Genomic DNA, 22,577 nt, shown 5'->3' with positions numbered 1-22,577 from the left:
TAAGCAGCCTGTCAAGGGAATGCAGATTTATTTTAAACATAATGATTACTCATTGGCTTCATTAATGGACATACTTAAGCCTCCATATTATAATAGATTGCAGTTTATCTTCCTCCATTTAGTAATCTGTTGGACTGTGCAGTAATTGTTCACTGAGGTTATAGATGTGATAGATTAAAGGAAGTCATACTACCTCAATAAAATACTGTCATTAAGAAAGTGTTTAGGGAATCTTACATGAACACACAAAAACAGCTGAGTTATACTAGATATACCATGAACATATTTATCGTATAAATAGTAACACCCCAACATTTCCCCTCAAAGTTTGAAGTAAGCATGTTCCTCTAGGAGAGTGTTTTAAACAATATGTTTTTATTTTGATGAAAGAACACTGTAAAAAAAAAAGTATGAAATCATTTAGAGAGGTGCTTGTGGTTTCATTCAAATGAAAAATTGAATGGCAATTTGCATCTAACAACAGTAAGGAAGGATAAGAAAGAACAAGCAGGCATTTTGCTCAGTCTGAAAGTGAAAATAGCACATTGATATACTATGGTCATAAGTGCACTTTTCACTGTACACACAACATAACACTACAAAAACTATCACAACGAGTCCTCCACAGGCACAGGGACTGACTTAAATATTGTTTTCACGAAATGTTGTCTCTAAATGAAATCTCCTATAGCAGGCTGCAGACTCTGGGCTTGGCCTTTTTACTGTTTGGAGAAGAAGTCTTTGCTTTTCTGGACGTCGGGCTTGATGGTGTCACTTCCTGGTTTCCATCCGGCTGGGCACACTGAAAAGATAAGCCTGTAATGAGTCCTGGCTCGGTAGATGAAACAGTATGGGAAAAACATGACAAACGTATAATTTAACATCTATTTCCTTCGGATTCAAAGCAAGGAAAAACATCATATTGTTGGCTGGTCTTTTCCCTGTTTGACATACAGTAGGCCTGTGTTGAAAATCCTTTCAAAACAAACAACTCAGGATTTATTTGTACTAGAAGTAATACTGTCAAATGCACAATATGTAATTCCTGCCGTTTGGGGTCCCTCAATCAAAACAATATCCAAAGATGGAGTTGGGTTGTGTCGTGAAGTAGTATGGGATCAGAGGAGTTTGTCATCGCAGTCAATTTTTCCAGTTAATTTTATTTTTATTTGTCACTGTTCACGAGGTTATTCTCCAGGAGCCGAATTATCTGCAGAGGTCTACCCCTCTCTGAACGAACAGACACATTGATAAAAAAAAAAGGCAAAAATGCTGAATAAAGCAGTTTTGCAGTAAAAGACTGTGTTTCTCTTGTGGACACGGGATGGGTGGGCTACAAGCTAACGGCTAACGTTTTGTATTTTTAAGATGTAGCTTAAAACTTGGTAAAAAGTTTATTTTATTTTTTTAGGACAACGTTGCCAATACTGGGAACAAAATTAAACACTCTGTTACCTTGATTGAAAATACACACATTTCTAGGTTTTAAATTGTTGGAAACATTTGGGGTAATTTAAGTACAAAACTAAACGCGAGCAGTGTGTTTACCCATTTTAATTTTAACATTTTAAATTATTAAAATATCCATATTTGGGTAATGGAGAGTGAGGTGAGAGTGATTACACCACTCACAGAATATAACATTTCAAGCAATTTTGAAAATGTTTAGTGTCAGAACAAGCGGCAAACTCTGGGGAAGAGCCGGGACACCAATGCGGAAGTGCCTCAAACTGCAGTTCATCTAGTGGCCAGTAGGAGCAGTCTGCAGAAGGGAACAATTTCCATAGACCCTCATGTTAAAATGCCCAACTTTACAGCAGAAATAAACATGTTTACATCGTGGTTCAAAAAACCATATTCTCTGTATAGTTAGATCCCCCCTTCATGATTATGGATTGGGGGGTTGAATTTTTTCTCAACTCATCTGTTTAATTAATATTAAGCCTTAAAGCTTTGGCATAAATTAGGGCGTGGTCACTTTGATGGACATGTACATGCCTCACTGTCAGCTTACAGCAACTTGTCCACTCTGCTAGGCTACAACCATAGAGGCTACAACGTTAGTTAGTTGTAGTTACTGTACTTGACCCTTTAGCTTTAGCCGTGTTCGTGGTGATTGTGCCTTTTAGGGAATATTGTTACAAATACCAGACAATTAAAATGTTGTGCTGTGCGCTTGAATGTACTAACAGAACTTCCAAGAAGTCTAAAATGATAATATTATACATGTCCCGTTCGCAGGTGTTTGTGTCCTTGGTAGCTTAGCTTTTTACTTATTAGCCAGCTAAGGACGTAACCCTTTATACTATATACATTTTTGTTTATGATTCAGCCTTGGGTAAGACTTTTATAGTCTATGGCTATGACGCCCATAATGCTAAACGGGAGCAAATGTTAATAGGGGACCCAAATATCCCAGTGGTGGCCGCCGGAGCTAACGGAGCCGCAGGGGGCTAGCTCCAGCCGGCGTCCCGGAGCTAGCCCACTGCGGCTCCGTTAGGTCCGGGGCCGGGCGGTGGAGTCCGTCTTTTCTTAACGTGTGAATGACAAGCATTAAGAATAACAAAACATAGCTAACTCTCTTGCAGATTGTCTCATTTGATTATGAATGTAACGTATATAGGGGAACTACACTGTTAGCAGTAACTTGGTATGCACGTATTTCATGTTAGCTTAGCTTCTTAGCCTGAGCTAGCTCTGTTTACTTCCAGTTCGGAGGCAGCAGGTCCCGCCTCGGCTCCGCCTCTTTGCCCTTATTTGGAGCAGGCGGGATTAGACTCTGACGTCGCTGTCAAGCCGTTAGTGGCCAACTCCGCCTACTAAGGGCTTCTCGGCAACTCTGCAGAATCCTATGGGTGACGTCACGGACACTACGTTCATTTATATATACAGTCTATGTGTCAGAATAGTAAAACTCAAGCTGGATGCTACAATACGTGGTAAAATGCATCATGGGTGCCACACATTTGCATAATGTAACCTTACCTTCTCCGTGCTTGTCAGTGAACTGAAAGGCTTGAACCAGGCGCATGGTCTCCTCGACTGAGCGTCCAACAGGCAGGTCGTTGATGGTGATCTGTCTCAGGATTCCCTTGTCGTCAATGATAAACAGACCCCTTAAAGAGAGAAAAAGAGCAGGTTATCAGTCTCCAAACAATTAAGTCCCGTAAAAGAGCATTTTAATGGCTGTGAATTTCATGAGATATTCTGAATTTTTGCGATCTCACTCAGCGAGAAACAGCAACTACCACAAAAACGACTTCAAGCAAAATCACAGGTTCATTCTTATGCAGCTCAATCAAGTCAATCATCCGATCTTTGTCCCCCTGAGTTTATCACTTGCAGGGGTCATTTTCGATTAGATGCAGAGGTACCCTTTTATAGAATGGCTTTTCCCAATTGACAAAATACTATTCCTAAATAAAATGTTACAAAATCAACCAAAAGAGCATTTAACTGCTGTTTTGTAACTGCTGTTCACTGTGTTTTTGATATGTGTGTATCCATATTGTATTTCTGTTTTGTTTTACTGATAGTGACATTTAACATTACTATTGCTAAGCAGTCAATGCCGGTATATAAACCACTATCCCTCTCACAAACACACTCAAATATCTCACATACTAACATACTCTTTTCACAATCAGTTATTTTATTTTTTCTACATTGAATTTAAATGTTATAGTTTTTATTATAGCTTGTAAAAATAGTTTGCCATCACAGTTGAATCCTTATAATTGTTTGTATCTTGTGTTCTGTATTACAGTGCTTCCCAACCGGGGGTACGGGGACCCCTAGAACAACTAAAACATTTTTTTGTCTACCTTGTAAGGCGACCTTGAGAGCCTTCAAAGGCGCCTTTATAAATAAAATGTATTATTATTATTATTATTATTTTTATAATCCTGGTGTCCTGAACTATCAGAACGTATGAAAGAAAAGCAAGCTCAAGTGTCTTATTAAAAGCTCTAGTCCTAACAAAAGATTAATTTTCCACTCACAATAAGTGATAATGGCAAGTCTAAATTGATTTTTATTAAGGGTGAGTCATACAAGTGAATTTCATCTAAGGAGTGGTTGGTTTGAATACGATTACAAAGGGTTTAACACAAGAAAAAATGTATTTGAATCATCACCGATGAGTGGGGGGGTTCTTAAAGAACAGCTCAAGGGATACACGTCACCAAAGAGAAAGAGGTTGGGAACCACTGCTCTATTACATTCTGAATATTTTTGGGTAAAAGCTTTAAATAAGTTATGTTGTGTATTTTTTTAAATTGTGCCTAAACAATGAATAATGTTTCCTTGTTTCGAACCTTTTTCAAAGCATATTTAAACTCTGTATTGTAAAACCCACCTGTAGGCAATCCCCTCGTCCTCCTTCAGGACACCGTAATCTGTGGAGATGGTGCGTCGAGTGTCAGACACCAGGGGGATCTTCATGGCACCCAGACCGCCCTGCTTCCGTGGCGTGTTGGTCCTAAGGAGGTAAGAAAAAGTGAGGACTTTGCAACAGTGAATCCATCAAATCTGCTGTGTAAGAAATCAAACTGGTAACTACCATGCGAAATGGGAGAAGTGTGAGTCGACAGAGGCGGCGATGACCTCGCAGCCGATCTTCCGGAAGTCCTCGGCAGCGTCACTGAAAGCGATGATCTCAGTTGGACACACAAAGGTGAAGTCCAGCGGATAGAAGAAAAAGACAACATATTTCCCTGCACCAAAGGAAATGGAAACAAGTAAGGCTTTTGTAAATGTATCACAATACAGTGGTGCTTCTATGATGTATAAATGAAGACACCTGGGAGATAGCATCTCAAGAGCTCCCTCAACAAAATGCAATGGGATTTTTCCATTGGATTTCAGAATATTGCAAAAAATAATATCTCTGGCAAAGAGACTTTAATGATACTTGCACATTTTGTTGGCAGGATAATGTCCACATTTGATCACCACTTTGTGATTTTTGAATTTTGAAGATTTAAAAGCTAACGTTCGGCTATAAATGATCTACATCACGTTAGCATGACTTTTGGTCACCACCGCTAAGCTAAAGGTGGCTAATGTTTGGCGTGATGCCTTTAGTAGTTTTATTAAGTCACTTGTTAGCAACCTCTGTTTAAATCAATCAATCAAAGTTTATATCACACATTTTATATTTGTCTCAGGGAGCTTTACAGTTTATACAAAATGTAATATGACAGATATAAGCTTCTTACATTTACGAGGTATTGACTGACATATTTTATGCCATAGATCAAAACATAAAATGTCTAAAGTTTGTGTTAACTACAGACAGGCCTCTAACCAAAAATACCTTCAAAACCCTAATCTTGAAGACGAGGGAAGTGGAAGAGATACTAATTTCCAAGTTTTAGGAGTCATTCTCCTACTACTCTATAAGGTAATTGCATGCTTTTTCATGCTGCTCTTTAGAAGTGTAAATAAATGTCTAAATAACAATTGTTGGATCTCAAAGCTAAGTGAATTACAGTCAAAAAGAGAGCTTCATCAAAGCATGTCCTCCACTCTAGGGGTGGAGGAGACACAGGTCGAGGTTTACCTCTATAGTCGGAGAGCTTCAGGTCGTCGAACTGTCCGTCTGGCATCACCGCCTTAGCTGTGAAGTCTGGGGCCAGCTTTCCAATGTGTGCCTTGCCTGCAGCCATCTTCAGTCTAACTGGATAAAGGAAGAAGGAAACGTTGATGTATTACACAATCTCTTTTCCAAATGAGAGCTGGGCATTTTTTTGCATTTCAAGAACTCATGCTTGCGTACTGAAATCGTTGTAACCCAAACATTTTAAGTTTTACATAAAATAACCAAAATAAATAATCAATTTTAAAATAATGATGTCTGTCAAAAAGAACAAAAAAACTAATTAATCAATTTTGATAATCAATTGACATGGTGGTGATTGTTTATGAACAAAACATTTGCCCACTCCAACTTCCTTAATACAATGTTTATTTTCTTTGTCTTGTATGATAGTGGCTTGATTTAGATCATATCTGCTGACATCATCTTGGACTCTACAAAATGATAATGGGCAAAAACAATAAATCAGCTTATTGTAAAAAAGTATTAATAAATGGACAGTTCCAGCGAAAATGGTGAAGCAGTTATTATAGAACTGTGCCAATATCAATGACATATATATATATATACAAATGTGTAATACAGTACAATACCAGTGGTTGAATGAAACTGAGTACTTTCCCCTCTGTGGGATTAATAAAAGGTATTCTGATACTTGAGTCTTTCCATGTTCTGCTAATTTTATGTACTTCTGCTGCACTACATTATTTTTAATTCCTTTTTAAACAAATACATGTGTATATGATCTATATTAACTACTTCTTTACTCAGTACTCTCCAAAAAGTGCTTAATATTGACGAATTACAACATTTAAAAACTCTTATATATCTATTTTCTAATGATAAAAAAAGAGTAAAATAAAATTCACATTTATAAAGAGACAATTGGTACTTTTACTTTTGACATTTGAGTACATTTAGCTGATGATAATTCTGTACATTTACTTAAATAACATATCATTTCACTTCTTTAAAATACACTGTTATATTGTGGAAGAGAGTCATTTTTCTGTGTTGCTAAACTTTAAATGTACCAACACACATTGTGTCTTTCGGAAGCTGTTATACAGTAAATGTGTAATTCAGCCTCCTTCTGCACCCAGTTAGCTCAGACCGCCATTACAGTATTTAAGCACCCAGCACTTAAACATAAAACACCACCGAAACCTATGAACCATTTCAACTTCTGTTTAAATATCACAGGTGTTTCCGCAAATGTATATTTAGCCTTGCACTGATTTTTAATATGTTTTTTTCTTGATACACATTTCTGGTAGGCTACATTTTATTTGTAATTGTCAAGTTTAAAGTAATATCCCCCGAGTGCGTTTTGGTATATCTTCATTTAATTCACGTTAAACTCGAAAAAGGTCGATTTCTCACGAAACTTTCCCAGAGTTAGTCTCTCGGTTTCCACTTTATCAACAAATTAACGTTAGTTCTTGAAGCAAATTTAAAGAAAACTTTCTAAATCAACAATAACGCTACATATTTAGTGAATAACCACTTGTTGGACTGTAACTGCAGCCTAATACTCTTACTCAACTAAAAACAAAAAGTAAACCTTACAAAAGAACACTTACAAAAAGAACGGTGTAAAACAGCACGTAATTAAATGTATTCTACAACACATACCTCAGCTTTGACCTCACCACACAGTCAGAAGCAAGCGAGAAGAGGAGAGCGGACTGCAGGGCGGTGAGAGGCTCGAATTCGGTATTTATAGCACGACTCACTTCTCGCGATAACTGATCACAACCAACTTCAGTCCTCCAGTATCAACCTCAACCTCCCACGACACAGCATGACTTAGCACTTTTTTGTGAGCTTGTGTGAAACCACAGAAGGAAGTACTCTTCACAATTAAAGTTACAGTCTCACACCTATTTTTTAGTCCCTCTATATTTCATCCAATTAAAAGTCAGATATGCATGGGCAGATGTCATTTAAAGGGCCCTTCTAGTAAGACATGCAATAGGTTTTTTAAATGTTTGCTTTGTATATTTTGTTATACAAATTGTCTCTTTATGGTTGTTTCGCCCCTTTCTGTTTCTTTTGGTAGTTGCTTTATCTCTTTTTAAGTCATGTTATGTCTTCTTTAACTGTGTGTGTCTTTGTGGTCGCTTTCGGTTTTTTTGAGGTTGTTTTGTTCGTTTTTATTAGTCATTTAATGTTTTTTTGTGGTCGTTTTGCGCATCTTCCTGGATGCTACGTGTATCTTTGAGTGACATTTGGTATGTGAGACCCGTGGGCTTGGTCCTGGGCCTACATTATAATTCAACCACCAATTGTGATAACACTGAATCATTTAAAACCCAAAAAGCAGAGCAGTTATTTGATGTCATGTGTTTAATAATCAAAGCTAACAGCTAACAGCCATGCAGGGGTCACAGAGTCATGAGGTTTCATCACATGGCTCAACCTCTCTCAGGTTACGGAGCCAAAACATTGTCATCATGAATAGACATTCAAAAACCCATACAGACTGCAGCTGCAACCTTGGCTCTATATTGCAGCATCTCAGTGTCTTCTCAATGATTTACTGATTCCCAGGACTGAGACCCTTAAAAGTAGCCTTGTAAAAGATAAACATAATCTAACATAATATATTTAACTGTTATTTTACACATTGATGGTAAGCAGAGTATATTTCAGAGGGATCTTAGGGAACTCGTTTCCCGTTCAAGAAAATAAGTCTAATTTCTTCCAAGTAGAATTAAATCATAGCAAAAATTAATACACTAAATCTATGATAATTAGAGACTTTCGACAACAGACAACTCCCTCTTGAGGGAACACAGGGATTTTAGCCTTTACAGACCATTAACATGCACAACGACATTCAGTAACACACAACAGGAAAGGGGGAAACCTATAGAAAAACCTATTTGTGTTGCACAGGCTAGCCAGTTTCCTCAATGTTTCCTGGAATGTCATTCCCTGAACGACTTTATACTATATACTGTACTAATCGGGGTGTGGAGCACTGTTGCATCATCTTGTACAGTACTTATCCTGTGGGCTGCAGAAGGCATATTTCATTTTCATTTCCTCCTCACGCCTGCTAAGAGGAACAGCTAACTTTGTCTGCTTGGTCACACTGACTGGCACCGTTTTCTGGCATATCATTTCCTGTTAGGGGATCTGTATAAATACTGGTATATGATTTGTAAATAATCTTTTATTATAGAAAAACTATTCTAGTTTGTTTAATATTGAGTGTATGCCTTAAACCCGTAAAAAAAAAAAAGTTTCCGGGTTATGTCTCTTTTATTGGTTTTTGTGTTCCTAACTCCTGAAGCTATTAACATTTTGGGGCCATAAAAGGAAAATATATTTTATAATAATAATAATATTTTGTCTAATTTTTACCATTGCGTTTCATCATAATAGAGAACCGCAGTGACGCGTCGTAAAACCCGGAAGTAAACTTCTTCCGGTTCCTTCTTGAAAAACCAATGCAAATTCTCCATAGCATTTTGGAAAATAGCTCGAAATAAGGTCTGTGGTTGACACACATTTAAGAGAGGGATCACGTTTTGTTCAGCCGGATAATCTCCACATGTCAACTCTACTTTTATAATTCCTGAATCATAAATCTAGTCGCCAAAAGCGAAATGCTAACGTTATGCTATAAACGAACTACAAGCCAGTACAGCAGCAGGGTCGCACGACTTCAACGTCACGCCAACTTAAGATCGTTTCAACTGACTTGCACTGAAACTGCACTTTGAACACTTTAAATTAAATATATTAACATTTTAAACTGTATACCCGGGTTATCTAGGCCCTTTTTGTTTTGTTTAATGTATACCACGTTTATCTAGGCCCTTTTTGTTTTGTTTTATGTATACGTCACACTGTGGGAAACGATATTTCGATATTTCTGGATGTATAACATATGTAGAATTTTTGACAATAAAGCTGAATTTGACTTTCGCGTGCTTGCATATTTTAACAAAGCTTTTCATTTTAGCCACAGTTAATTTAAATAGAAGTCATGGCTGTGTCAATTATCAGTCTGATAACGTTTTACAAAGATGACAAGAAGAGTGTAGACAGAGGAGAGAACCACTACAAGTCAGCATGAGGAACAAGGTTTATAGTGTCGGTGAGTAGTGATAGCAAGAGTACCGTTAACCTAGAGTTAATTTATTCACATTAATTCCCATCAACAAATCAATTGTATGTGTCACATGAAATCTTTATTAGGCAAGGCAAGGCAAGTTTATTTATATAGCACTTTTCAACACAAGGCAATTCAAAGTGCTTTACAAAAAATGAAAGACATTAAGAAAATGGCATTTAAAATCAGTCATTAAAAAGAAAAGCTAATCAAATAAACATTAAAAGAAAAATACATCGATAAAAGTTACAGTGCAGTCTAAGATATGAATAGTTCAATTAAAAGCAGCGACAAAGAGAAAAGTCTTCAGCCTGGATTTAAAGGTAGTAAGAGTTGCAGCGGACCTGCAGGTTTCTGGGAGTTTGTTCCAGATATTTGGAGCATAATAACTGAACGCTGCTTTACCATGTTTAGTTCTGACTCTGGGGACAGAAAGCTGACCAGTCCCTGAAGACCTGAGAGATCTGGATTCAGTGCTTTATAAACAGCAGCAGTATTTTTGAAATCTATTCTTTGACACACAGGAAGCCAGTGTAAATACTTCAGAACAGGAGTGATGTGATCCACTTTCTTAGTGTTAGTGATAGTCTGGCAGCCAAGGCCCTAACCTCGTTTTGGTTGTTAAAGTTTTTTTTATTGCTGATTATTAATCACTTATATGTATATAATGATACCCAATTGGGTGTGGAGTTCTCACCTTTGGGGAAATTGAGATAATTGAGAAAATCCAAGATGGCCGCCACCGAACGCTTAAAATCCAGATTTGTTAATATCTCCATGACTATAGAAGGGACAATAATGACCAATGTCGTTTTATATGTTTTCAGATACAAGGAATCAGATGAAACCATCATTGTAATGATACAAACAACATAAAACTTGTTTTTTGCAATATGCGACAAAAATTGAATATAATATTTGATGTTCTGAATGGCATATAATTCGGCAAGTAGTCGACATGCATCTGGCACATATAATTCAAAATAGCAGTTTCTGTGATATACATCTATATATTTTGCAGTTCGTCTTCACATAAAAATGAGACACAAACGGTCCCATCCAATCATTAATACATGCATAGTTATGTAACCTTTATGTTTAACTGCTACAATATATTTCAAACATATACATTTATGCATGTAATACAAGTGCGGGTAGACATAGTAACATATATATATTATAGAACATATGATACAGACATAATAACAAGCTTAGTATGTTACGATTGTTGGGTTTCAGTCGTCTGCATCGTCCACAACATCTTGGTGATCATTCTGGCAAGTACCTCCACCCTGGCAAGAACAGAACTCAGTACACGCCATACTTGCTTTTTTGCAACTACACCGTTGTGTACTGCATGGATTTTGGCTGTGGCATGTGCACTTGATGAGAGATAGCAGCTCTGGTGGGACAAGCGGGGTGTTAACAGGCACCATAGTTGGTACAAGTGCTCCGGATGCGACGTCGCGTGACCATCCATGAGCAGTGGGGTCAATTGCTGCTGGGCAGGCTTCCAGAGAACGTCGCCAAACACCAACTTGAAGATGCGCTCTGGCTACATTTGCTTTAAATGCCTCGGCAGTCGGTGGAAGTGAGCAGAGTTTTGGAGCTGTGGCTTTGCTTCTACCAATCTTTGAGGACCATGCTTTTTGTCGTGCTTCTGTGAGAGACTTGCAATTGGGCTGACCGTAACATGCCAACATGAACTTTGTTGATTGGTCTATTACATCTGTAACCTCTGATTCCATGTTGCCCACCAAATCAAGTTTATATTTGCCGGTTCTTAGAGCCTTGAGTGCAACTGCCTTGCCGATACCGAAGTAAGACGCGACTGTGTCACAGCCTGTTAGACCGTGAGCAGCCAGTAAATCAGGGATGATGCTCTTGTGTTTTTCCACTGCGGCGTTGACATCCAAAACAGTTCGGCCATGGATTGGGGAAACCATCAGAACATGCGAGGTTATCTTGCCCAGGTGGCAGAAGTGCAACAAGAGAACAAAGATGTCTGTGTCATCTGCAACTACCAGGACAGTGCCAGTCTGCACACGTGATACCTGTTGTATGATCAGGGTATCACCCTCCTCCTGTGTAGTGGTCATGTCTGGCCGTTTGTTCATTTGTCCACCTTCGATCTCAAGTGGCACCGGATCACTGCCAGTGACAACCAGTTTATGAGTTTGGAAGTCTATTTTGTGCGATACTATGTCCTCGACAATCAGGTCAATTAATTGCGCTTTATTGGAAGTGACGGTGAGCACAACTTTTTGTGGTGGTAGTCGGGCTGTGCAACGCAGCGTGTAGGTTCTACTGGCTCCTTTGTCGCGTCCGCGGCGTGTCGACTCCTTCGTACTACCCTCAATGTATCTGAAATATCAATACAATCGAATCATTAACATCGGGTCAATGCGAATATTTCATAACTGCAAACATACATGTATGTGTACTGATGTTGTGAATTTTGATCAATATAGCTAGTGTTATGCTAGACTCTAAAGCAATATGTATTTAATACATTGCCTACCTGTCAAAGACTAGATAGACATCACTGGTCGTCAAGTGTGTGCGCAGATACTTTCGGAACAGGTCGAGGTAGTCTTGTACAGTTCCAGATGTTGGCCATGGCACTACCCAAAGGATAGCACATCCATCGAGGAATGTTGTGTGCACATCCTGTTCTGCGAGCCTTCGTGATACGTCTACCTTTAGGGCGTTTTTAAGGTTTGATTTTGTTTTAGCATCTCTCATGTTTCCTTGCTGATCGAACATAGCTGTTGGAACAGGCGCCAGTTCATGACACATGAGTGTGTCTGTGTCTAGATCCCGTGAACTACGTTGCAAGCCCATGGCCCGTGCATATATGACCTCTGTGTCAAACACGTTCGTGTCTCCTACTTTAATGTGTTTACGAGACAATGACATGGTGGTAACTAGTTTGGGTATGGTGGCATGGAATCCTGCAGGCCAGCTCTCCTCAAACGACTGCATCTGGGTATGACCTATTGCTGCTGCAGTGTCCACATTGATTGATTGGTGGGTCAAAATTTGTCCGGTAACAATATTCAGTAAGCCTTTGGGATGCTTGGGATCGAGTGGATCTGTACATAGTTCAAGTTTGTCACGCAGAGCTTGTCTGTCTTTAAGATCACCCTTGATTCTTCCTGGTGTTTCTTCCTTATGCTGAGTTTGGCTCTGTGAGTGATCTCGTTCTCTCATTTCGCTCAAGTCACGAATCACACTGTGACATGTGTGCAAGCTATACGCCCATGTCTTGAGGGTTTCTGGTTTGAGTGTTATTCCGACGATTCCACTTTTCCCTTTGCCGTACCGCATAAAGGTTGTTTCAATGGCCATATCGCTCCAAATGCCATTGAAAAGCCCAGAGTTATGGTGCATTGTATGCTGTCCCTTCATGAATTGATCGGAAACGTTCTTGGGAAGGCCATGCATTGATCGTAGATAGTACAATGCATACCGAGCATAGTGTACATGGCCTGCAGCGAAAAACAGCGGAATCATATCTTTGACAGTTGCTAGATGCAACGGCCAATCAGCCTCCCTCTCAGCACGGATGAACTGGAGAACGAGAAACATGGGTTTGATGAGACACTCCACCCAAAGCTTTGTTGTTCTACTCTGAGAAGCGAGGTCGTCCAAGATGTCGGTAAGATCAGCCATGCATTCTAGTTGGTGATTGGTGAAGATGGACCGAAGTAGTTCCTCAACTAGCATTCTGAGAGCTCTAACATTTTGTGGGAATTTTTTGCCACTCAGCATCTTCAGAACGCCACCAAACACAGGGCTAAGTATTTCAACAATGCCTGTGTCAGCCATAAGGGTGCCAATGGAACCACAATAACTCATTAATAAGTGCATTCCACCAAGACGAAGGTGGATATTTCCAAGTTGAATCGGATTTTCCCATTGGACATGTAAAGCTATGCGATAGAGTTGCAAGTCGGCTGTGAACACCACATACTCTTGTCCGACTTTATGCGATAGTTGCTGTGCTTTCTTCATTGCTGCCATCATTGTTGACGGATATGCTGGCGGCATGTCTATCAGAGGTAGATATACAATGTTGGTTTTTGGCTTGAGGGTGTGACCTTGCTCTCGACACAACCGGGTGTTGTAACCATTGAACTCTGGGCAGCCTACCCGTGTAACGACATCATTGAAAAATGCAAAGTCATTCTCGGCTGCTCTTTTCCGTGATACATCCATCATCACTTGGAGTTCTGATGAAAGTGAAGCAGTAGGTATGCTGGGCATCTCTGGTTTCTTTTGCCCATAGTATACAACAAATGAGTCGTTGTCGTCTGGTATTGGTTGGCACACTTCTTCCTTTTTGATTCGCCTGATGGTGTCAGGTCCTTGTACGTCTTCATAATGTGTTGATGGTTGCATGATAATCATGGCTAGAGAATGTGTGGATGCCTTGCCATTGGGGGTCGAAATATCTGTGTCGAAATTATCGGACACCACCTGCACCAAGCCTTGCTGTGCATCAGATATTCCTTGCTCAGTGAGATCATGTGCTACCGCAAGTGCAGCGGACTTCTTGAAACGCTGGATTTCATCGTAGCTGCATGTAACACGATAGTCATACATATGAGTCAGTAATTCCTTGGAGTCGCGCATCAATATGCCCAGTGCTACTTGAAGATCTGTTGCTCGATTAGTTACAATGCTTGTAATGATGTTTCCAATCAGCAGAGCTGGCAATGATGTTTCCAATTTGGGAGAAATAGCTGTCAGCAGATCTTGCAAAGTGTCTGAAACCGACTGGCTGGCTATATGTTTATCAATGTGTTTGTTGTATGAAGACTTATCGTGCTCCACGGCCTTGCATTCTCGCACAACTTGTTTGCTGACTTTGGCAATACTTCGTGAGATGTCATCCTCTTCATCATCTTTCACTAGTTTGAGCGTTTTGGCAGTATTTTCTGTGAATGTGACTATGCTTGCAAAGCCTGGGGCGGATAGGACAAGAAGTTCACTGCCAAAATGCTGCCGCAGCTCTTCGAGAAGTCTTCGCCTACTAAGTGTCCTGCCAGAGTTGCTTGAGTATTCATGGAATAATTCGAGTGAGTTCCATATCCGATGTTTGTCAGCTTTCAGCTCCTTCAAAGTATGATCCAGGCCTATGTCAATGATCGCTCCAGTTGCTTGTTCAAGGTGATCATGTTGTGATAGATATTTGTTGGTGAAAAAGCGACTCATACAATCTCTGTGATAGCGTGCCTCCACTGCATGCAAGTCACTCAACGCACCTTGCACTCGATGCCTGACATCATTGGCCCAACTGTCTGCCCTGGAATCGCATTTCTCAAGTAAATACACCTTATATGGCTCTCCACTATGCTCCGAATGAGTAGAACGACAGAGGTACGCAGGTCGCCATCGTTCTGGATGTCGTTCATTCTTGTTTAGTTCACATAGCTGCCCGCAATACAGACAGTGGTGCATAAAGTCAAAGACGCTTGACGAACGGCGAAGGCGTTTTGTAGACGGTCCGGCTTCTTCATCAGTGTCAGCTTTCAAATATTTTGCCAAATTAGTTTTTGATGTGTACCGTGAAACACAATTTTTGTGATAGAACACACTCAGGTCTGGATCGGTGCTGAACTGAGTTTCCAGCTCAGTGAACAAACTGTCTTTGTACGTCTGGCTTGCTTGTATGATTGAGATTATCCGGGACGATCCGGCACTTTTAGAACATGGCTGCCTGTCATCACATTGGTCTCCGTATTTCGACTTGAATATGCACTGTTCATCCATCACTTCTGCAAAGAGACAAAGAACTATCATTACAATAATGGTTTCATCTGATTCCTTGTATCTGAAAACATATAAAACGACATATTGGTCATTATTGTCCCTTCTATAGTCATGGAGATATTAACACATCTGGATTTTAAGCGTTCGGTGGCGGCCATCTTGGATTTTCTCGATTTTCTCAATTTCCCCAAAGGTGAGAACTCCACACCCACCTGGATATCATTATATACATATAAATGATTGATAATCAGCAATAAAAAAAACTTTAACAGTCAAAACGAGGCTAGGCCAAATAATCCACTTTGGCTGCCGGACTATGAGGACTCGAGCAGCGGTGTTCTGAATCAGCTGCAGCTTTCTAATATATTTTTTAGTGGGACCTGTGAAGACACCATTGCAGTAGTCCAGTCTACTGAAGATAAAAGCATGGACATGTTTTTCCAAATCCTGCTGTGACATTAGTCTTTTAATCCTAGATATGTTCTTTAGGTGATAGTAAGCTGATTTAGTAACTGTTTTAATGTGACTGTTGAAACCAATAACTAATTTAACCCGCTGACAAGAGAGCCCACCTCCGAAGATCGTGACTGGCTGAGGGACAGACTCGGGGGCAGGTTTTCAGGAATTTCTTGGCTTCTCTCCCCCGAGCCAGAAAAGGAACACTACAGCTTGGAAACACATACTGTTCCTGAAATTATCAGATCTGTTGTGCATCAGGGACCTGAGGCAATTGTGGCAAGCATGGCATTGTCTGAAGAGCAACAGAGGGCAATTCAGGTGGCTACCACTGGTCAGCGAACAAACCCAAACTGGCATTTGTTCAGGAAAGGAAGGTTGACTGCCAGCAACTTTGGAGCTGTCCTGAGGTCAAAGCGTGTGACTGCTTCCCTTATTGCCAGGGTGCTAGGGCAACAACAGGCCCTTGATGGTGTTTTGTCTGTACAGTGGGGGACTATGAATGAATGTGAGGGCGTCAGGGCATTCACCACTGCAACCCAGATGCAGGTCCATGAGTCAGATTTGTGGCTCTCCCAATCAGGAATGTTGGGGGCATCTCCAGATGGTCTGGTAGGGTCTTCCGCTGTGCTGGAGGTAAAGTGTCCCTACGGAGCCAGGGAAATGACAATTAGTGAAGCATTGCAAATCAAGGGCTTCTTTGTCAGTAAGGAAGGAGAAACATTCAGCCTGCCTGAGGAACATCCTTACTGGCACCAAGTGCAAGGTCAGCTTCACCTCACTGCAAGGAAGAAGAAATAAAAAAATTGTGAATTGTTTTTAATTTACATTTACTCGCCTTTGCAATGTTGTGGTTGTTAGAGTGTTAGGTTTCCTGTCAGCTCATCTGTTGGGAAGATATAAAATATTAGTTTCATGGAAGTCACACAGTCACATAAACTGTAAGAGCATTAAGACATACAGTACATAGGCTAAAACAAAACATCTAAAGATATAACCTTGCACTTTGATAAGTCTCGTGAACATTTTCACTATTTTGACATTTTTATAGATCAAAATTGAACTAAAGAAATAAATGGTAGATTAATCCATATTGAAAATAGGTGTCAGCTGCTACACTAATTATAACAGTTGTATTTCTTAATTAATTAAGATAAGATATTACTGTATTGATCCCAATTTGGGAAATGTTTGTGTTGCAGCAGCATAACAAGAAAAACCAAATATAAGTTATTATATATACTAAAGTATGTGAGGGATGGAATATTAAATTGAATATAAATGTAAAAATGTACATGTGATTTTACGTCCAAGAGAAGCTATGGAGCCGAGAGTTCTCTGCCAGCCAGAGGTGATTTGTTATTAGTTCAATATGTCAAACTGATTTCCCTGACTACAATCTTTAGTTACATGGTGAAACGTTATGCTGCTTGTACTAATTAGACTTATCATATAAGCCACACAGGTTTTAATAGGATGTATTAATTATCTTTACTTATGTTGCGGTCTTTTCAGCAGCGCCATCTCTAAAACGGCGATACAGTCACTACCCATCATTTACATTTCACCGTGACATGGACAAAAACGTAACATCAGCTTACCTCATGGCACGAATCCAGACTCTCCTTTGGAAAACATTGGCCGGGAAACGATAGAACAAGCACGTTTCATGCGAAGACCTGTGGCTGCAACCCGGAGCAAAGCAACAAACCATTGCGTAGCTAAGTAGTAGCGCTAGCTTTAGCTAACGTTAGCTAACGAAACGAACTGCCGAGTAAAATTGGAAAACAGTGGTAATTAATTATTCTAGAATTTGTAAAACGACTGTGTTAAAAACGAAAATTTCAAAAATACAGATTCTAATGGTCAGATATAGATATACAGATACTAAAGATAGACAGGTACTTGCTTTCAAGCAGAACACAGGGGAAAACAAATTTAGCTGGAGTGTTTACGTGTTCTGCGTAATGACGTACAACGGCTTCGACAATTTCTGTAGTCCTATTCAGCCACTCGGTAACAACCATCGTTTTTCAGACACGTAAACTCTTCAAAAATCCCCAGTGGGGTCACTGCTGATGTATTTAATATCGTAGAACAAAACGTGACTTATCGCTTAAATTTGTGTCAACCACAGACCTTATTTCGAGCTATTTTCGAAAACCCTATGGAAAAAATGCATTGCTTTTTGAGGAAGGAACCGGAAGTGCTAAAAATGCTAACTTACTTCCTGGTTTTACGACGCGTCACTGCGGTTCTCTTATGAGGCGAAGTCCCTCCCCTTCCGGGAGCCTCCATGGGACCCCGGAAGCGGAAAATTATACATTGAATTCAATGGAGAGAGAAAAGTTATCTTTTGATCCCGTTTGAATTGTGCCACGAATGACACATACAATGTTTGTCAATCTTAAACAATCATTTCCATGTAAAAAAAGTCACAGTTTGTCGTAAAACTGTTGAAATATAAGACTATGAAAAATACGCAACTAGAAAGACTACAAATCCCAAATGCATTCTGGGTCGCGTAAGTGATGTCATAGGCGATAATGCTCCAAGACTGGTTGCGACCCCCATCAGTAGAGCAGAAGTCAAATCTTTTACAAAAGTGGTTATCAAGCAACAATGGCAAAAACTATGGGACAGTAACACCAAAGGAAGCCATTTATATCAGATACAAAGGGAAGTAGGAACAGGAAGCACTTGGGGGAGTAGTAGAAGAGAACAAACCATTAACAGCAGGATAAAATTGGGACACTCTGGACTAAACTCATCACTGCATCTGATTGGAAAACATCCAAATGGCAATTGTGATGGTTGCCAACAACCAGAGACAATACATCATGTATTTTTTAGCTGCCCGGATTATAACAGACAAAGATTCATTCTGAAAACTGCACTGGAACAACTCAACATCAAGGACATGGATTTCAAAGCAATATATGAAAGTAAATCAAGAAATGAAGCAAACAAGCTGATCTTCAAATTCCTCAAAAGCACTGGTCTGAGGACAAGGATTTAATATGAAGATGTAATAACTCAACAGTAGGTGGCGATATATGCTCCAAGTGGAAGCGATTCGCCATTAAAGAAAAGAAGAACAAGAAGAAGAAGAAGACTGGTTGTGACCGAGTCGCAAAGCAAAGAAGAAGAAGAAGAAGAAGAAGAAGATCTCGCAATTAAAGCAAAGAAGAAGAAGAAGAAGACTGATTTATTCCCTCCAATAAATATAAGAGATTGCTCCAATAAATTCACTTTTACAAGATGCCTATGTGCTTTGTACCAGGTTGTAATCACAAAAGTGATCATACCACTTGCTCGTTCTACCGCCTCCCGTCTGGTGAAAGGACCAGGACCAAACATATCAGGTAATATACATGTTTTGCATGGAACATAGTCAAGTTAGCTACCTAGCTAGTAGCGAGCATGTTAGTTAGCATTACATTACATTACTTAGCCTTGTCATTAGCCTTAACATGAAGTAAACCAAAATCATAAAAAGTAAGAGTAGTCATGATGGTCAGTATTTTGTGAAACATTTGAAGAGTAGCCTATCGCCCCCTCCACCAGGTGCTAAGGGGGCGGGAGGTAGGCTAACGCCACATTAGCATATTTTCTACTTAATGCTATCTGCACAAATGGTTAACATTGAACATTAAAATATCAGGCAGCTCAGGGAGAGTCGAAGGCAGGCAGGCAGCTTTGCATGACATTATTCTGGACGTGTTTCATTGTGACGATAGTGAGAGTGAGTCAATCTGTTTGTTGGAAAGACAGTAGTTGAGTGATTACTGAGAGAAAATTATTAAAAGAGATAATTATTCAGTGTTGTTACTTTAAAGTGTTGTTACTGACCTTTTTCTCTTTTATTTTCTTTACCTCACCTGTAACTGCTGAGACCCTGAGGAACATGCACACTGGACTGACCTGCTCTGGCAACCTGATTTCCACTGTATGTAATAGTATTTGGTTATGGTATATTATTTATATACATCAAAGGCACAATGTACCCCCCAGAGACACACATGTATTGAGTGTGATATTTTGCATTGGTCATGTGAAATCATCTTTACATACTAGAAAACTGTAGGAGCGGCAACTTGTTTTGAAATTGAATTTTTAATATCCGATAATAAAGTTGATCTGTTTTCTTTATTCTTCTCGCTTCCCAGCTCCAACCATCACCATTCTCTGTTCCTGCAGGTCCTGCTTGCTAATCAATGCTCATATTTTTTTACACAATTACAAATAAAGTCAATGTATTGTATGACATGAAGTTGTGCTTCATTCTGAGTGAATAATAAATTCATTCTGCCTTCAACTGCAAAATTATTGTGGACTGCACCGACATCCATGTAGCTGCCCCCCAGTAAGATGAACCAAGCAAAGCTGACACTCAACATACAGCTGTGCTCTTAAGTTGACATGAAGAATTTGTGAAATATTGGTAATAACAGGTTTAAATGATTATTAGTTATTAATTATATAATTTTCTCATTGTAGATGAGCAGACAGGGAGCCAGATGAGAAAAGCAGAATATTTAGCTGCCATTTTCCACATGGAAAAGAGAAAGGGCCAAGTGTATTTGAGTGGACAAAAGAGAAATCCCAAATACGAAAAATAAGATTATACAATTTACAGATATGTATGCAAATATATATATCCTATATACACCATCATGTATAATGATGTAGAAGGAAGCGTGGTAGATAACAAATAAATATAGAGTTACATACAGATCCATGTTAGAGCAAAAGATGGAATAACTAAGAAGCACGCAGTATAATAATAATTACACGCAACAATTAAATAACTGCTCAGCATCTCCACCACAATCCCAATCTGCTGAGTCCTGTTTTCCTCCCCTCTGCATAACACCCCATCACACATACGAAACACAACGCAGAGTCCGAGGGTGTTAAGAGTATGTTTATTTAAATGTCCTCCTCTCTACTGGCCAACACAGGGAGCATATGCTGGGTGTAGAATTGTTCCAGGAGGAGGAGATTTCCATGCCATGCAGGGCCTTTGGGGATGGGGATGATGATCGCCTCCTTCGTGGTCCACAGTAGCAGAGACTCCGGTCTGTGATGTGCAGCTATTGTATAATATACAATACATTTTTGAAAAACATTTGATCAACAAAAAAGGATTTGGTCAGGATCTAGAGTCAGTGTGTAGTTTTATTAATTAATCAATGCTCTCTACATTATGAAAACACATACCAGTGTACCAGAGGGAGTCACACACAGCTGTGCCTAGATAACCAAACAAATTGACAAGATAACCAAAATCCTTGAATCTACACACAGCAAATAAACTCAAATGACACAACGAGATGTAAAAAGGAGATCACACATATAGTCGATATATAAAACTGGCCTCTTCAATCTGAAGAGCCACTAAAACAAAACACGGGAGTGTATCTTGTTCTTGTGAACACTAATGTTATCCACATCATACACAGAGACCACAAAGTTCTCAAGGAGAAAACTAGTTGCAAAAACAAAACACATTAGTGTACTTTGTTAGCTAATGTTAGCTAGCTGACATTAACGTTAAACATTGCACTCATATTACTCACTGAAACCTTGTAAAGCTGGTCCCGCATGCTGGCTCTTACAGAACCGACTAACTCCCCTTTTGTGTATGTACAGCTCTCAACATGCCCAGACTTGTAGTGATTTTCACCTCGTTTTATACTTTTTTGCCTCATTCTGAAAGAAAACAGGTGAAATTTGCTAACGTGACGACCATCTTTGTGATGGTGACGCGTATTGTGCGAGACCAGAGACCTGTAGTTTCACTGAGCGGTTTCACACAAAAAAAAATTGTAACTTCACAGTTTTACGACACATTTTTAGTTTTTTGACTTGCAAAATGTTCTTTTAATTTGACAAACATCATATGTGTCATTCGTGGCGCAATTCAAACGGGATCGAAAGATGACTTTTCTCTCCATTGACTTCAATGTATAATTTTCCGTTTCCGGGGTCCCATGGGTCGGAGGTAGATGGACGGGACTTCGCCTCTCTATTGCATTCACAGGAAAAAATGTAATAAATAAAAATAGAAAAATGACGGTTTTGTTGTTCGGATGCATCATCATTTAATTTAACCGTGTAAAGCCTAACACATCAAATAATAGTCAGAACATTTGTATTAAAGTGTGTATAGCACCTTTTAACAAAAATAAAAATATAATATTTGGTAATTATTTACATACATTTAAAAAACTAATATTGAACATTACATTTCTAAGATTTTGAACATTTCAACTGATTTTGTTCAGATTTGTTAAACAGGAGCCCTTTTGCATGCTCTCTATTTGTCCTTTTGGTATGGTGGTATGTTGTTATATTGTATACAAACACAAATTATGTTGAAACTATCTGAACAGCCAATGCATTTTTTGAAGACATAAATCAATAAGTATTCCGAATTATTATTTCAACATTGGAGTAATTAGCATGAGACTGGCCTCACTAAAAAACACATTAAATATCTAAATGTCTACTTTTAATACATTTGAACTATGACATTTTAATCTTTAATTAGTTTGATTAAATTATTTAAAACAGTATTTTTAACATTGTGGTGAGCATAATGCAGACTGCATC

General features: G+C 39.2%; 2 protein-coding genes and 1 long non-coding RNA gene across 3 annotated transcripts; all 3 read right to left on the bottom strand.

Moving 5' to 3' along the window:
• Positions 1–356: 356 nt before the first annotated feature.
• On the bottom strand, positions 357–7,390 carry prdx1 (peroxiredoxin 1). Its single transcript, XM_079652410.1, has 6 exons — positions 7,235–7,390; positions 5,564–5,680; positions 4,562–4,715; positions 4,358–4,480; positions 2,986–3,116; positions 357–802 (listed from the first exon to the last, which is right to left on the bottom strand). The coding sequence occupies exons 2-6, from the start codon at positions 5,667–5,669 to the stop codon at positions 720–722; spliced, it is 597 nt and encodes a 198-aa protein (XP_079508536.1). The 5' UTR covers positions 5,670–5,680; positions 7,235–7,390; the 3' UTR covers positions 357–719.
• A 3,148-nt stretch (positions 7,391–10,538) lies between these two features.
• LOC307020137 (uncharacterized protein) lies at positions 10,539–15,712 on the bottom strand. Its single transcript, XM_079651303.1, has 2 exons — positions 12,247–15,712; positions 10,539–12,089 (listed from the first exon to the last, which is right to left on the bottom strand). The coding sequence occupies exons 1-2, from the start codon at positions 15,531–15,533 to the stop codon at positions 10,961–10,963; spliced, it is 4,416 nt and encodes a 1,471-aa protein (XP_079507429.1). The 5' UTR covers positions 15,534–15,712; the 3' UTR covers positions 10,539–10,960.
• Positions 15,713–15,824: 112 nt separating this feature from the next.
• Positions 15,825–18,325, bottom strand: LOC307018227. Its single transcript, XR_013802379.1, has 3 exons — positions 17,561–18,325; positions 16,798–16,845; positions 15,825–16,606 (listed from the first exon to the last, which is right to left on the bottom strand). It is a non-coding gene; the product is annotated as an uncharacterized lncRNA (long non-coding RNA).
• Between the last annotated feature and the right edge of the window lie 4,252 nt (positions 18,326–22,577).

Source organism: Notothenia rossii (assembly GCF_949606895.1).
Source record: "Notothenia rossii genome assembly, chromosome: 9".
Lineage (NCBI taxonomy): Eukaryota > Metazoa > Chordata > Actinopteri > Perciformes > Nototheniidae > Notothenia > Notothenia rossii.
This window is presented reverse-complemented; position numbering and strand designations above follow the sequence as displayed.